Source organism: Amblyomma mixtum, chromosome 3 (assembly GCF_055824585.1).
Source record: "Amblyomma mixtum isolate Tamu chromosome 3, ASM5582458v1, whole genome shotgun sequence".
NCBI classification, from domain to species: domain Eukaryota; kingdom Metazoa; phylum Arthropoda; class Arachnida; order Ixodida; family Ixodidae; genus Amblyomma; species Amblyomma mixtum.
Window position 1 is genome coordinate 24,577,362 of NC_143014.1, and position 14,469 is coordinate 24,591,830.

General features: G+C 45.7%; 1 protein-coding gene across 1 annotated transcript; it reads right to left on the reverse strand.

The window, feature by feature from the left end:
* Positions 1 to 952: 952 nt before the first annotated feature.
* LOC149349448 (uncharacterized) lies at positions 953 to 3,224 on the reverse strand. Its single transcript, XM_089576780.1, has 2 exons — positions 3,095 to 3,224; positions 953 to 1,971 (listed from the first exon to the last, which is right to left on the reverse strand). The coding sequence occupies exons 1-2, from the start codon at positions 3,218 to 3,220 to the stop codon at positions 1,765 to 1,767; spliced, it is 333 nt and encodes a 110-aa protein (XP_089432906.1). The 5' UTR covers positions 3,221 to 3,224; the 3' UTR covers positions 953 to 1,764.
* Positions 3,225 to 14,469: the final 11,245 nt, after the last annotated feature.

Below are 14,469 nucleotides of genomic sequence, written 5' to 3' on the forward strand. Positions count from 1 at the left end.
GTTTATTGACGGAATATTTCCTTAAATACAGCAGTTGCTCTTATCAAACAAGAAGAGAGAAAGAAGAGATTTCGCATACATACATGTCAGATCAGCACAGATCCCATCATCACACGAGTGAATGCATGCTTCGAGCTCTAATTCCGCGCAAGATAACTGATTTCTTTTTTTGAGAGCAAAATTGAAGGATTGCTGACACACGAGTTACCCGATATTTCTATCTCATAAGCCTCAATTATCTCTCTTCCAAGTTGTGTCTTGCGCCGGCGCACTACTGACGTTTTTTCGAGTGCGGGAGTGCAGTTGCGGCAATTCCCAATACGGTCAATCATTTTGCTACCTGACTCGTTCCTGATATCTCTTGCGTGCTCCCTCAGCCTTTCATTAAGGCACCTCCCAGTTTGGCCAATATACTGCTTACCACAGGCAAGCGGTATCGAGTACACAACGCTCTTTTTACAGGCCACGAATCGCTGCTGGTGCCGCTTCGAACAAGCGACGTTCGCATCCTCCGCATTCACTCTCTTGCAAATCCTGGAGAGTTTTTATGGAGCGTTAAAAACCACTCTAACGCCAGCCCTAGCACCGATCTTCTTAAAGGGATGCTGAAAGGTTTCCCCAAAAAATTGAGTGAAGATATACACTTTACAGTTTTCCACCCTCGGAATTCGAATTTCTCATAGAAATTAGGCAAAAGAAAGCGCAAACCTATTTTATTTTGGCGAAAAGTGCCGCAGCAGCCTCGAGCCAGCTCGCGCGCCTCGTTGCCGCCTGTGATTGGCTGGGCGCCTCGTGACGTAAACACTGGCGTTGGCTCGGTGAGCCCGGCTCGGTCGCCGCCGATGTAGTACATGAAGCGCGGCGCGCGGTGTTCCGGTTGTTGGTTTGATGCTTATATCACGATGGAACACATCGAAGATTACCAGGAGGATCTTGGCGCCATCCCCTACATGTACGAACCAATCGCAAAGAGCAAACCGCTCCAAGGAAGCAACGATGCTGGCGCAAGCGGTGCTTTTGGCTTGAACGAAAGCGAAGCGTCAGCATCTCCACGTGTTGGAAATGTCCATTGGTAAGCACACTTTTCTAGCCAAACTTCATTCAGAGATACAATAAATTAATTTTGAAGCGAGCAAATGTAGTATAGCACTGCTCCACGAAATTTTCCTAATGCAATGTAAGCGGGATGCGATCGTCGGCATTCTTGTCTTGCCGCTTGTCGGTGCTGCCGCAAATCTGCTTGTAATCCACACAGACCATTAACAAGCGCAAGAAGTTATCAGGCTCTTTTTGAACGCAAATTTTATGCTGGCATCGCTTCATGGTCGCTGCGTGCCGGCTCGGTTCATAACACACACGAAAGACAGAAGTTCGCGGCGCTTTGCGGCAGAACTCGTCGAGGTGACAAACGTGCGCCTTCCGTTCTGCGTGCCAAGATGGGATCTGGCAGTAAATTGAAATCCTTGTTTAGGCGAGTTGCTTCATACTGCAAGCCCTTGTAGGAATATCTCCATCCGTTTGCGGCCGCCTTGATCGCGCTGTTCTCGATGGCCTCGTGCTGCAACCAAGCAGGCCGAATCGCAAGGCTGGCTGTAGCACACGTGGCGCACAATTATATAATATTATTATTAATGTATGAAGCCATGCTGCACTCGGCAATTTTTTACGACTACATGTGTTATTATAAACGTATTCCTGGCAGAACACTTTACTGGTATTGGCTGCATTAGAACTTGAACAGACTTGTCAGCCTTGTCATCACTTTTAGAAAAGTTCGATGGCAGGGTCCTCAGCAGCATCTGCCAGTGGCATTCGACTTGTTGCACAGTCCTGATTTGTATTGTCGTTTGGTGTGGATTCTTGACTGCCTGGTGGTGTGCAGCCTCCAGGTGTGATGTCATTTTCCATGCACTCTTCATTTGCACTCTCGTCTGGTGCGCAGTCTTGATCTTGCAGCAGTTCAGCAAGAAACTGAAAGGCATAAGCCACATGATGTTATTGTTCCAAACAGAACAAAAGTGTGCTTCAGTATGAGTAAAATCTGCTGGTTTATTTCATAAACCATTTTGTTGATTGGCGAGCTCCGTGCGAAGTGAGATCATTTATTATATACCAGGTGTTCCTTTAGGAGGTCCAAAATTTATTTTAAAAAATGGGTAACTAACCTTGTATTAATTTTATACCTGGGGCTATATTGGGGGATACGGCAGACACTAGTAATAGGCAGAAGGCTTCCATTAGCTCACTAAAATGCATATCTTAATTAAATTTTTATTTTCATATTATGTTGTATTTCATATTATGTTATATTTGCAGATTTGGAGCACCTCCTGCAAATACTATAGCCAAGCAAAAAAGATCACTTTAAAAACCCTGACAGGCAACTTCAAGCGCTAACACAGAATCAGCGGCCGCGTCCGACGTAGATCGCTCAAAAAAAAAGTGTGCGCTTTGGGGCCGGACTGCAAGCGCCATGACTGCGCACATTGGGTGCTGACGAGGCTGCTATCAGCCAGGCCCCAGGCGAAACCAAATTCAAAACGAAACGCCGCGCGCCCGTATACCAGAAACATGTGCAAACAGTTTTCTCGGCGCTCCGACCACGAAGAAAAATGTGCCGCGTACTACTCCCTATGTTCTCGCCACTGAGGGCTACGCATGAATCCTAGAATATCTGAGCTCCAACATAATTGAGTAAAGAGTCTGCATATAACGTCTTTTCACGTGCTCGCTTACCGAACGAAGTTCTCTGCTCACGCGCGGCGCGCAGTCTCTGGTTGTGAGGCGCACTTCGCGTCGCTCCACCTCTTGCAGTATTAATAGCAGTTTAACAATTTTTACTCAGCCAAAAAATTTAGGGCCGAGTTCTGATATGAGTAATGCTGTACGAGATGCATGATGCATGCCTGCAAGCATAACAGCTAAGCACTTATTTTGTAAGCTGCAGTTTGCTGCCGTCCTGACATTCTCATTCCAGCGCCGTTCATCTCACTACTAGCGGAAGTATTGCATCCACGAAATTACGCGCCATACACTACACAGAACAACGGTTCGCGCAGTCAAATTCTCATAAAGTTAATACACAAATTCTTACCTCGAGCTTCCTCCTTTTCGCGAAAGCTGGCCTCGGTGGCGGTGACGAGCTCCTGTGCGCGAAGACAGACGGTATTGCGCCGGGTTTCAGTCCAGCTGACTTTGTTGACAGGCCCAATGAACGCATTATCGACAGGCTGTGGTTATAATCTTCATCACGAAAGTGGTCAGAGCATAGCACTGTAGTCTTTGAGGGTTTGAAATCCCTTCGCTTCACAGCAGCGACCCACCTCGTGGAAAGCTTCTTATTTTGCGGGAAATTATGAAAGACCACATCGTCGCGGCCGCCGGTGTTAGTGCAGCCGAAGGCTGCGCAGACGCCGGCATGATGGTCCACCGCTTCACTCGATGCTACCCACGTTTCTGTACGTCACCACAAACATAAAAAAGCACAAATACAGGAACACACGGCAGATCGAAGCAGCTTACGATGGTACGCACGCAGAAACAAGCACGGTCGCGGAGGCTGCGTGGCGACGGAACACCAATGTTTACGTCACCACCCCACGGTTTCCGGTTTCGGCTCGCATCGTCAGGGTCATCAGCAGCGCTCGGCGGACAGCGGGGGGCGGAGCTACCGCGCAATTTTAAACGGCGATTACGTCGCTCCTAAGTGATTAATCTGCAAAAAAATTTCACCCGCATGATTTTTAAGGTTCCCACATCCATACGTGAGCATCTTAATGAATTCGAAAATCTCTTCAGCTTCCCTTTAATATTATGCGAGATTCCGTGAATGTACGGAATAACCGCCACTTTCTTCCGGTGAATTTGATCGGGTATGCTGGCTGGTTTCTTCAGCAGGTTCTCGGCAGTTGATGCCAACAAGGCCGGCTGGCAGCCTGCGCTCGAAAGGCGCTGCAACTGGATGTCAAAGCTGCGTCCTACCAAGTGCAGGCAGGACTTGCTCAGAGCGTTGGAAAGGCACGATTTCACAATGCCTCGTTTTACGGCTTTGGAATGTGCCGAGCTGAAGGGAAGCAGGGGCTTGTTGCCTCTGGGCTCGAAGGCCCAACATACGTGTTCACTTCAAAAATTAAGCCCTATATCTAAAAACCTGATGAAATTATCTTCCGGTAACTCGTGCGTCAATTCTAATGGTGCTAGGCACTCTGCAAACGTCGTTAGAGGCGTATGTACACTAGCCGAAAAAGATTCTTTGTCACAATCCACGAACACAATGAAATCATCAACAAATCTAAAAACCTTTAAAACGTTAGTGTCGCGAAGGCAGTCATGCAGCATCTTGTCACGTGTCGCTAAAATGATGTCACTAAGCATGGTGCTGGCACGATCCAATGCATACTCCTTGTTTTTGAATAAATGTCATCTTTCCACTCCACATACGTGGAAGTCAGGTACATTATTAACAGTTCGACGAAGTTGTCAACCGATAAACCTGCATTATTTTGGAAGGCTGTTGCACCATGGCTGTCAATACAATCGCGGACATTTTTTAAGAGACAATCGTGAGGTATGGAACAATACAAGTCCTTTATATCTACTGACAGGGCTGACATGCGTTTGCTGTTGTTTGATTTTAAAAACTCAATTATTTCGTCCAAATTTTTTACCCTAAAGGGATCGTTAATTTCTAAAACACGCAACTTCTCCTGCAAGAACCTGACTACGGCTTGCTGCCAGGACCCCTTTTCCGAAACAATCACTCGGAAAAGGCACGCATCCTTGTGTGTCTTGCCGCTGAATAACGTGTTTAAGGATAACTTCTCAGCTTCCTCTACTGAGTGCACTAGCCCATCCAGCTTTAACGTCTCGATAAACTTCATTGCCATTCATTCAGGCATAATGCGCCCTTGTTGACGCGACCAGGAGCTGTCGTGGATATGAACATTTCGCACTTGTACCCTCGAGCCCAGCAAAATGAACCGACAGCTGATTTGGCACCATTTGGCAAGCTGCTTTTATGACCGAGCAGTGTTTTTTCGCTTGAGCCGTTAAGGCTGCTTTACAGTTCCTGAAAGCTGTAGCCCTCTACTAGCGCATGTGTTGTCTTTCTCTACCCTGTCGTCCTTGTTGTTTTTTTAGCGCTACTACTATGTCCTCTCAATCCAAACACCAACTAGCCCAGCTTTCTCCCCCCATAACCCGCTTTTATTTTTTTGCCGTTTGACGCAGTGACTTTATCTTCATACTTTGTATTCATTGTGTTAGAGGCGCTCTGTGCGCTTTTGTGGTGAACTGCTATTGACTTCTGCGTCAACACCTCGTTTCATTAACAAGTGGATTTATTTGTTTATTTATTCAGAATGCCTACATCGCCAGAAGGCATTATTGTAGGGGTGTTAAGTACATGGGGGTCACACAATGGCAAAAAGTTCGCCATAATGCACATGAATATACCCGTTAACAACAAACAACACTAAAGTCAAAATTACTGGAAAACACACAGAGAGTGCAATAACAGTGTAGAACAATACAAATAAAATACATATGAAGAGTTCGCACAGTAGTAAAGGCTATAGTTTTATAAGATAAAAAAATGCTCAGATAAATTCAATGAATAAGGCTCTCAATAGAATTTTCAAAATCAGGCACATCCATTACTTCGTTCGGGAGCTGGTTCCAGTCATTAATCTTGTTAGGAAAAAATGAATATTTGAAAATATTAATACGGCACTCACTGTTCTATTGCTCATGCGTCGCAGTAAACGCGTGCCTGGGATATTCGCTGGTAATGACCAATTTAATACAGTCTGCTAGACCCTCGCGATTTATCGTGGCCATTCTGGGGAGATGGGTGGGTGATTACTCTACAAAAAGGCCAAAGCACTTTACCGAAACAACGCACGTCCACTCATGCTTCCGTTTGCACTTAGCAGTTTGACATATAGTCCCAGCTGTGAAAGCTCCTATGCCACCTTTTGGCCACGTATACTGCAGACGCTAGCGCCAATTATTCCTCCAGTTATGGTCCTAGCAGGAGGGGGCGGAAACGCTGCGCATTAATCTCCATGACTACGAAAGACCGATACACGCCGACGCGGGAGGGGGGGGGGGGGGGGCGAGGGGGATAATCACATGAAATCTGATTCACGGGCGTGGACTGGTATAAAATCGGGCCCACTACGGGAAGTGGGCGGATGAGTTTATTTATTTTATTTATTAATACACGTTCCTACTGTGTCCTTCTTGTAATTAGTGTAGGAGAAAGGTACGAAACATGGACATAGACAAGCGGTGAAATATACAGAATACATCTAGAATGCAAACAAAAAACAAACAATGCAACACTTAAATGATAGAACAATGAAAGACAGAACGCAAAACAAAACATCTACAATAAAGCTGGGAAACGATGCAACAATTCACTTATGTCAAGATTTAAAACGTGGTCATGTAACAATGTGAAAAACGATGGAGGAGGCGCAGTGACAATTAGATCCGGCAAACAGTTCTAGTCGTTTATAGTACGGGGGAAAAAGGAAATTTTCAAAATAATTAGTCGGCAATTAAACTCTCATATTTTCACACTATGGTCCACGCGGGCAGACAGGTAAGCGCGCGGGTTCCTTTAGGTACTCTTCACTATGAATTCCTGTTTTATTTTTTGGATTGTTAAAAAAGCAATGTCATTCGTAAGTACTTAAGCCTCTCAGAGAGCAAGGACCACCCCAAACGTTTCACAATATTAGATGACTGGTTCGGGAATCGAGTCTCCCCTTGCAAACGCAGCTGCACGAGTCTGTATACGCTCCTGTACATCCTCATTCTTTTTCGTTGCCCGGTCCCATACCACGCGCGCGTGCTCTAGGATAGGGCGGATACTTGCGATGTACATACAAGGTTTGTTTTAACTGCGGTGGAGAATGTCTGATTTTGCGTCACGATAACTTCAGTACCCGGTGTCGTGGCCCATGTAGCGTGTCGTGTCGGGTCAGGAACGAGACAGCCGGTGACGGGCTGGAGAGAGCCCGAGAGGGATGGAGAGGAGGAGACTGAACAAGTATATTTTACGTATTTACAAGAGTGCGTGAGATACAAACAGAAATAAGATGGTTTTGAAGGTATCAGAAGATATATGATTGCGACAGGTTTTATATCGTACCTTCTCATGTCTCTAGCTCGCAAAGTGGGAAATCTCGGCACTGGATGAATGTCTATTCAGGGATCCCTCAAACCGAATTGAGTTGCCGCTCCCTGATGCACCCTCGCGGCGGATGCGGTGGCGAGGGCGAACTTCCATGGCGATGTCGATGATGTCACCGTGACGCAGCATTTCTTATAGCGACGGTGATTCATTTCTTTTGATTTCATTTATTCCAAGCACTGAAGCACATGAGGGGTTGAGAGGAAAAAGCTGCCTTGTGGGCAGCCTGACAAGCTCGCACCCCCTTATATGTAAGGGGGTGCGACACAGCAGACACAGTACAAGCGGTATGTGGAACATAAAGAAACAGCACAATTTGTGAACATAACTGACAAAAAAACTCACTTGATTGAGATTGAGAGACACTGCATGATTCTATAAACAAAACTATAACATACAAATTTTACGCAGCAAAAAAGTCGCTACGCCCTTCACTGAGATGTTAAAAAAAATTGTTAAAGCTCGAAACACCTATTGGTTAGGAAACACCTGGCCCCAGATAGACTCGGACTATGAGGGACGCCGCAGTGAAGGGCTCCGGAAATTTCGACCACCTGGGGTTCTTCAACGTGCACTGACATCGCACAGTACATTGGCCTCTAGAATTTCTCTTCCACCGGAATTCGAACTCCACGGCCGGTATCGACCCCGCGTCTTTCGGGTCAGCAGCCAAGCGCCATAACCACTGAGCCACCACTTTTTATTCTTTATTGCCGACTTCAGCACTTCATTTACAAACCAATCCAAGCGAAGAACACAACACACATGCTGAAAATACGCAAACCGCACTCGGGGAACACATTAAAATTCGTGCATGTAAAACAAAGCTTCCATTCTCGGAAGCCACTCAGGCACTGGCTCTTGTATCTCGTGGCCTTCAATAACTCTTCCAACAGATTCACGAAAATACTCTTATCGGCCTCGCGTCAATGTCTGCGTGTCTGACTGCCATCCAGGACAGCCAAATGCTGTACAGGCCCAATGTCATGATCATGTCGAAAGGAACCCAGTCTTCATTGTCTTCGGGCAAAAATCTGATTCCGAAAGCATCCACCGGTAAGTATTTTTTAATCGTGCGTTGTAGACTGTCCCGAAAGAAAAAGAAAATGTGTTCAATAGTTTCCGGCTTTCGGCGTGCCATGCCACCAAGGCAACAACAACAACAATATGAAACAATGATTTATCCAAGGTACAAAACAACCCTTCTCTTCAAAATACGTCTCGACTTCAAGAGTTCGTATGGAACTTAAAAAGCAACGACCTGTACAACGGGACCGCAAGAAAGACATCACCACTGAGCCACCGCGGCGGCCGCAAAACACCAATATATATACAGCATATACGACCAAATCTATATGGATCAGAGTACTTAAGTTTTTTAAAACATATTTGTGTTAAAACCGGCCCATCCGGAACCAGGCGCTGACAAGTGTCATCCTTAAGCCTCACCGCTTCTGGCGATGTAGTCGGCTTCCATCCGCAGCGATCGTCGAAAAAAAAATGCTTCCGTCCCCTTGCCGCCGCTGTTGTCAGTACAGGGAGGATTGGGCCCTCTGCTTCTCCCGCCGCAGACCGGATGTTGCTTGCAGGCGAGGTGGAGACGGATCCTTTTTTTTTTCGAGACAAAGGGAAGACGCTGCCCCCGCGCTTGTCGGGAGCTGGCGCCTAGTTGTCGCGAGGAGGACGGCTTTGTTGCCCGTTCAAGAGTCCCGGGTGCTCTGATCCGCGTTGCTAGTAGCACGATCACAAAACTCATTTAATACTCTACATGAGCGTTCGAGGACGTTGTGCTAAAAAAATACGCCTAAGTGTTTAAATTATGTCACAACAAACAAGGTAATGTTATTGATACAATAATCTTTCATGGAAGACCATGTTTCATTCGTGAACCTAACGAGATTGCACTTTGAAATACTGAGATTCATGTTTCACCTGCCGCACTACGATTGAACAAAGTTGAGGCCATTCTGCAAGCAGTCGTGATCAGTTTCATAGCCAACAGCGCAATAGATGCTGCAAACATCAGCTTATGGTCTGACTCGGCTAGAAACAGTTTCGGCAAGATCATTGATGAACACCAGAAAAAGAAGCGGGCCCAGAAAAGGTCCTTGCGTAACGCCGAATCAGACATTAGCATAAGATAATGATATGCAATCGAGAACCACTCACTGTCTTCTACCGAGTAGATAAGTTTCAATCCAGATGATAAGTTTAGCAGGTATGTTAAGAACAGACAGCTACTGTAACAGCAGTTTGTGCGAGACGGAATCAAACGCCCCACGGAAATCGAAATATATACAGTCTGCTTACCTGAGTTAACTGAAGAGGCAATGTCGTGTGTAAATTCTATCAGCTGTGTGTCGCTTTAAAAACTGGCTCTGAAACCATGCTGCATCGGGGAGAAAAAGTTGTTGCTGTTAATGTTTAAATGATATGCCCTGAAGCTTTACAACCAACTCTTGTCAGAGAAAGGGTTATTGGGGTATATTTGAGGTTATTGTTTTTTTACCGATTTTATAGTGCGTATAACATTCACAGATTTCCAATCGGAATGCAATGCCCCTAGTTCAAATGATATTGTAAATAGTGTAGCTAAAAAGGAGACAATAAAGGTAGCGGTAGGAGACAATAGAGATGAAGTTGGAGATATGATCTGGACAAGATGTTGAGGGGACTTTAATCTTCTGTAGAAGCAAACTAATCCCTTGTTCGGTAAATTCAATGTCTGTCATTTGTGTAAGACTATTGTTACCCTCTAAATCAGCGACGGCCGCTACTTGTTGCGAAAACGCATACCGAAAGTAACAATTAAAGGTTTCTGCCTTGGCTACATTATCAGCCATGTAGTTGACGCCGTTCAAAATAACAGGAATCAACTACCTACTTTGTGACTTACTTTTCGGATACTTCCAGACTTCTTTCGGGTTATCAAGATCTTTTCAATTTTCTTTTCTAGAATAAACAAATACGTACTCTGAACTTCATGGCTCTTTTATCATTTTGCTGAGCTGTTTCATTTTTGCTTATATGTCACGATCGTGGGGCTGGCAGTATTGATGAAATGAACGGTTCTTTTTATTTATCAGCATTCTAATTTGTTTTTTTTTCATCCGGGGTTTATTATTTCTATGTCTGGGGGAAATGAGTTGCGATGGGATGCAACTGTCTGTCAGCGACAATAATTTTGTTTTGAATACATTCCATAGTGTATTCGCATCTACGGATAAGCCAAGTAATGGAAACTCAGACAGAAACTCACTCAGTTCGCGTGGTATGTAGGCATAATCACCCTTTTCATAAAACAACATCTTGCGCGGCGAGTGAAATGGAAACGTTAACAACAACAGTTTCGTCGACAGATATGCTGGTATATTCAATACAGAAGCGACAAAACTGCGATCATTGCACACACACAAACACAAAAAAATCTATCACGTTTGCGCTAAATGGGTCCAACACGTGATGAAGTTCAACAAGTTGTAATGAGTAGCCATTCATTTCAAGAAAGGTTGTATGCAAAGAAGAGCTGTACAGCACTGGTTTATACGACGACTATTTTAAATCTGGCAGGTTGAAATCCCCACCAAGGATTCTACCGGGTGTTTCAGCGAACACTTTCAAAAATTATCATAAATAGGCGTTTTGGAGTAAAAATGTGGCCTTTGCGGCACAAGTTTTACCAGTGTTGGCGCACGCGAGAAAACCAATGAATCGTTTTAAGTAGTCAGGTGATTAAACAATTTTTAATGACTAACTTCTTAACTAGCCGACTTAGATGCCTAGTCGTAATTAGAGATTTGTAGCCTGTCTTTAGTAATAGCCATATTAGTTTTAAGAAATTAGAAAACGCGATTACTCTTGCCGCTGTGACTCGAAAAAATTTGGCTTTTTCGACAAGGTACGTGCGCTGGAGGGGTTGCTTTGCATGTATGCTTTCGAAAGCCCATGTATTTTCGCACGATGCAGACAGATTTTCACAGCGGCGAGGGTAACCGTGTTTTCGAAATTCTAAAAATTGACATGGCTATTACTTACGACCCGCTACAAATTTCTAATTGCAACTAGGCGCCTAACTCTAAGAGTTCAAAAGTTAGTAATTAAAAATTAGTTAACCAGCTCACTACTTAAGACAACGTACCACTTTTCTAAAGTCCGCTAACACTGGTAACACTATGCCGCAAAAGCCATATTTTTACTCCAAAAAAGCCTGTTTATAAACATTTTTGAAGGTGTTCGCTGAAACACCCGGAATATGCTGTCTTCAAGGTCAATAAAATATTGTGCAATAGACTATATGCGAAACTGCTTGACGATCTGGCAACACCGCGCCCACAGCTTCCGGTTTACATCTCTTCGGTCGAGCTCGTCGAGCGGAATTTCAAAAGCCAAGCTTCGCACGCTGCGCGGCTTGCACTGCTCATCTTTTACCAAATATAAGTCCTTTCAGGCAGCGCCAGTATGCTCCTGCCACGTCCGCAGCTTCACTTGAAGCTTAGCGCTGATGATGACAAGAATCGGCACTGGAAAGTGGGTTGGAAAGTCGGACTCTGTAACACCCTTGTCGCTTTACTCCCCGCGTTTGAACAATGGTTCATGCGTCGCGCATTATCATCGCTAGTTCGTTTTCAAGTGGACGCAAATTCATTTGGTGGGGTAGCGAGCGGTTATTTTGCGCTGAGTGCACAGTTGCGTTTACAAACTTTCGTGACTATGCCGACTATCGTGTGCGCTGACGCTAGCAGCTGCGTGCATTGCTATATGATCACACAAGACCCTCGGCCAGCTGAGTAATGCCATTCCCTTAACTTCGATGCCCAAATGCATATCCACGGTTTTCGACGTCACCGTTTGGAGCCAGGCGCCGTCGCTCGCATTGATCGAAGGAGGCGTACGCCTCGTTGGAGCTGGGTTACGTAAGACCCGGAGTGAATATTGCACTCTAAGGAGTCGACATTAACAAGTCGGTACCCAGAAAAAAAATAAAAGATTTACACCTCAGTTTTCATGCATAGTGTGTATTACATCACAAAGACGCATTAACGCGCATAATATATGCGGTCGCGGTCGCACGACATTAGAAGAAAACAGCGCGTAGGACCTTGCAACAGCTCCACGGCCGAGAGAGCTTTCGAGCCCTTTTAAAAGTAATTGAACACGATAACAACTCAATTGCACACGTAGAAAACTACAGCAGTAATCAGTACATGGTTCTTTGAGTGCACTTACAGTTGGCCTTGGCACGAGCTATAGAGGTTCGTAAATGGAGCGTACTGAGTGCCTAAGCCACGATTTGCAGACAAATTAATGAACGCGCTTCTTTGCGAGACTGGACTGCATGCTTGCGCAACACGTGCCTAGGTCGGCTGAAAAAAATTGGCAGTGGCTTAGCTCGGCTATGCCAGGATATACGTAGCGAAAGCTCGCGGCGGCATATTCATGGCGCTTAGCTCGTCGTTCGGTGCCCAGTTCCTCTGTTTCCTGGGCGAGTCGTTTCCTCTTCATCTCGTTCCGATGTCGATTCTTGTCCTCCTCCTGCTTAGCAGACTTGTCGCCGTCCATACTGCCGCCTCAACTGTGGTTGCGGCACACGCGAGCTCTCCTTTTCAATCGTCCGACATGTTATCAGGCATGTGACACAGCTGGCGAAGCGAGCGGAGGCGAGCGCAACGACGAGGCAAGCGGTGTGACGTCATACAAAACAGCGGCGGTGGTGGCTCCGCGGCGAGGCGCGCGCTGTGACGTCATGCCAGATGGCGCGGCGAGCGCGCGGCGTCCGCCAGCTGCGGCGGTTGCTAGGCAACGGCTCAACGTCGGTCTCTGCCTCCTCGGAGCACCGCCACAGCGAAATCGCAAGTTCGTGGCCAATGTAGCTTTAGCTACAAAAATTTGCCTCCTCTATTAGGTTGTTCAAGTACGCGTCGATATGTTCGCGTCCGACCCACTATGCGCTATCGGAGATTTAGTAAATGCACGAAATCGGCAACTAATTTTGATCAGAGAGAATAAGGACTGAACCATATCTCAATTTAAGGGCACATCACCTAGAAAGCTTTGCGAAAAATCAGCGCAGAAAGCGAAAGCTGTGCACTGGTCAGCGTGCTGACACATATGACACCTCGGTTGACATTTGGTGTAATTAAAACGCTGAAATCGAGTAAAAAAGAAACTAAAACAGCAAGAAGCTGAAACGTACCTGGTTCCCTCACGCATCGTAGTGTTCTCACAGAGTGCAGAGTGTAGGACAAGAGTTCATCGGCATTTTACACTTCAAATGAAGCGCAGCAGTTTTAACCCTATGCTGCGCCGAGGTTCTTTTGTTCTACCGAGCCAACATGGTTTTATCGGAGCACCAAGAGATGAACCTGGGAATTTCGCATATCGTTTATTGATAAAGGGTTCCGCAGTGCTTGTACAGGGCAGTCTGTAAAAGAAACCAACCAGCCATAGTGGGCCTATTTTTGAAACCGAGTTTACACCAAACAGTTTGACTTGCATTAGCATCAACATTCACATGAACGCTACTGATACTACTGTGAATCGATGCGAAAACGACCCCATCATTTTAAATTCTGCATCTTTTCGGGTGCCCACTGATGATACAAGAGACAGAGAGAGAGAGAGAGAGAGAACAACTTTTATTTAGAAAGCCTGCAGAGGCGGTTAGGCTCCCTCCAAGCAGGGAGGACAAGCTTTTACCGCGACGCGGCCACTACGTCAATCTCGTGCGTTGTGCTCCTTGATGATACAAGCTTTCCCCTGGCCTGGTGCTCGGCTTATCTGGGGTGAAATACTTGGGAAATGGGTCTTTGACCCCACCACTTTGAGTAGTCGAGAACACCTTGTGTCATGGCGCTCTTCGGCCACAGATGCCCTTGAGCAAAAAATCCATCATCATCAATTTTGTCTCTTTGGTAAAGAGCATAATTTAGTTGAAATAATTCATGATTACTGATTACGTCGTCAAGCTATGATTCGGTACCAAATCGATGCATGATTTTGACATCTCCAAAAGTCAGTGCATTTCGAATACTTTGCTTTTTTCTTTAGGCAGCGACAACTGATAACAATGCACGCTAAATTATTTTTACCAGCGGGTCTTGATTTAAACTCGGTAACATTCTGTGGTTGCTATAGGGGTGCTGCTTTTTATTGTTTGGTTTGTGGGGGCTTAACGTCCGAAAGCGACTGATGCTACGAGGGACGCCGCAGTGAAGGGCTCCGGAAATTTCGACCACATGGGGTTCTTTAACGCGCACTGACATCGCACA

Coding starts and splice junctions, on each gene's coding strand:
- LOC149349448 (XM_089576780.1), bottom strand. CDS start 3,220: ATGCGTTCATTGGGCCTGTCAACAAAGTCAGCTGGACTGAAACCCGGC. Junction 1,972..3,094: donor CGAAAAGGAGGAAGCTCGAG/GTAAGAATTTGT, acceptor TATGCCTTTCAG/TTTCTTGCTGAACTGCTGCA.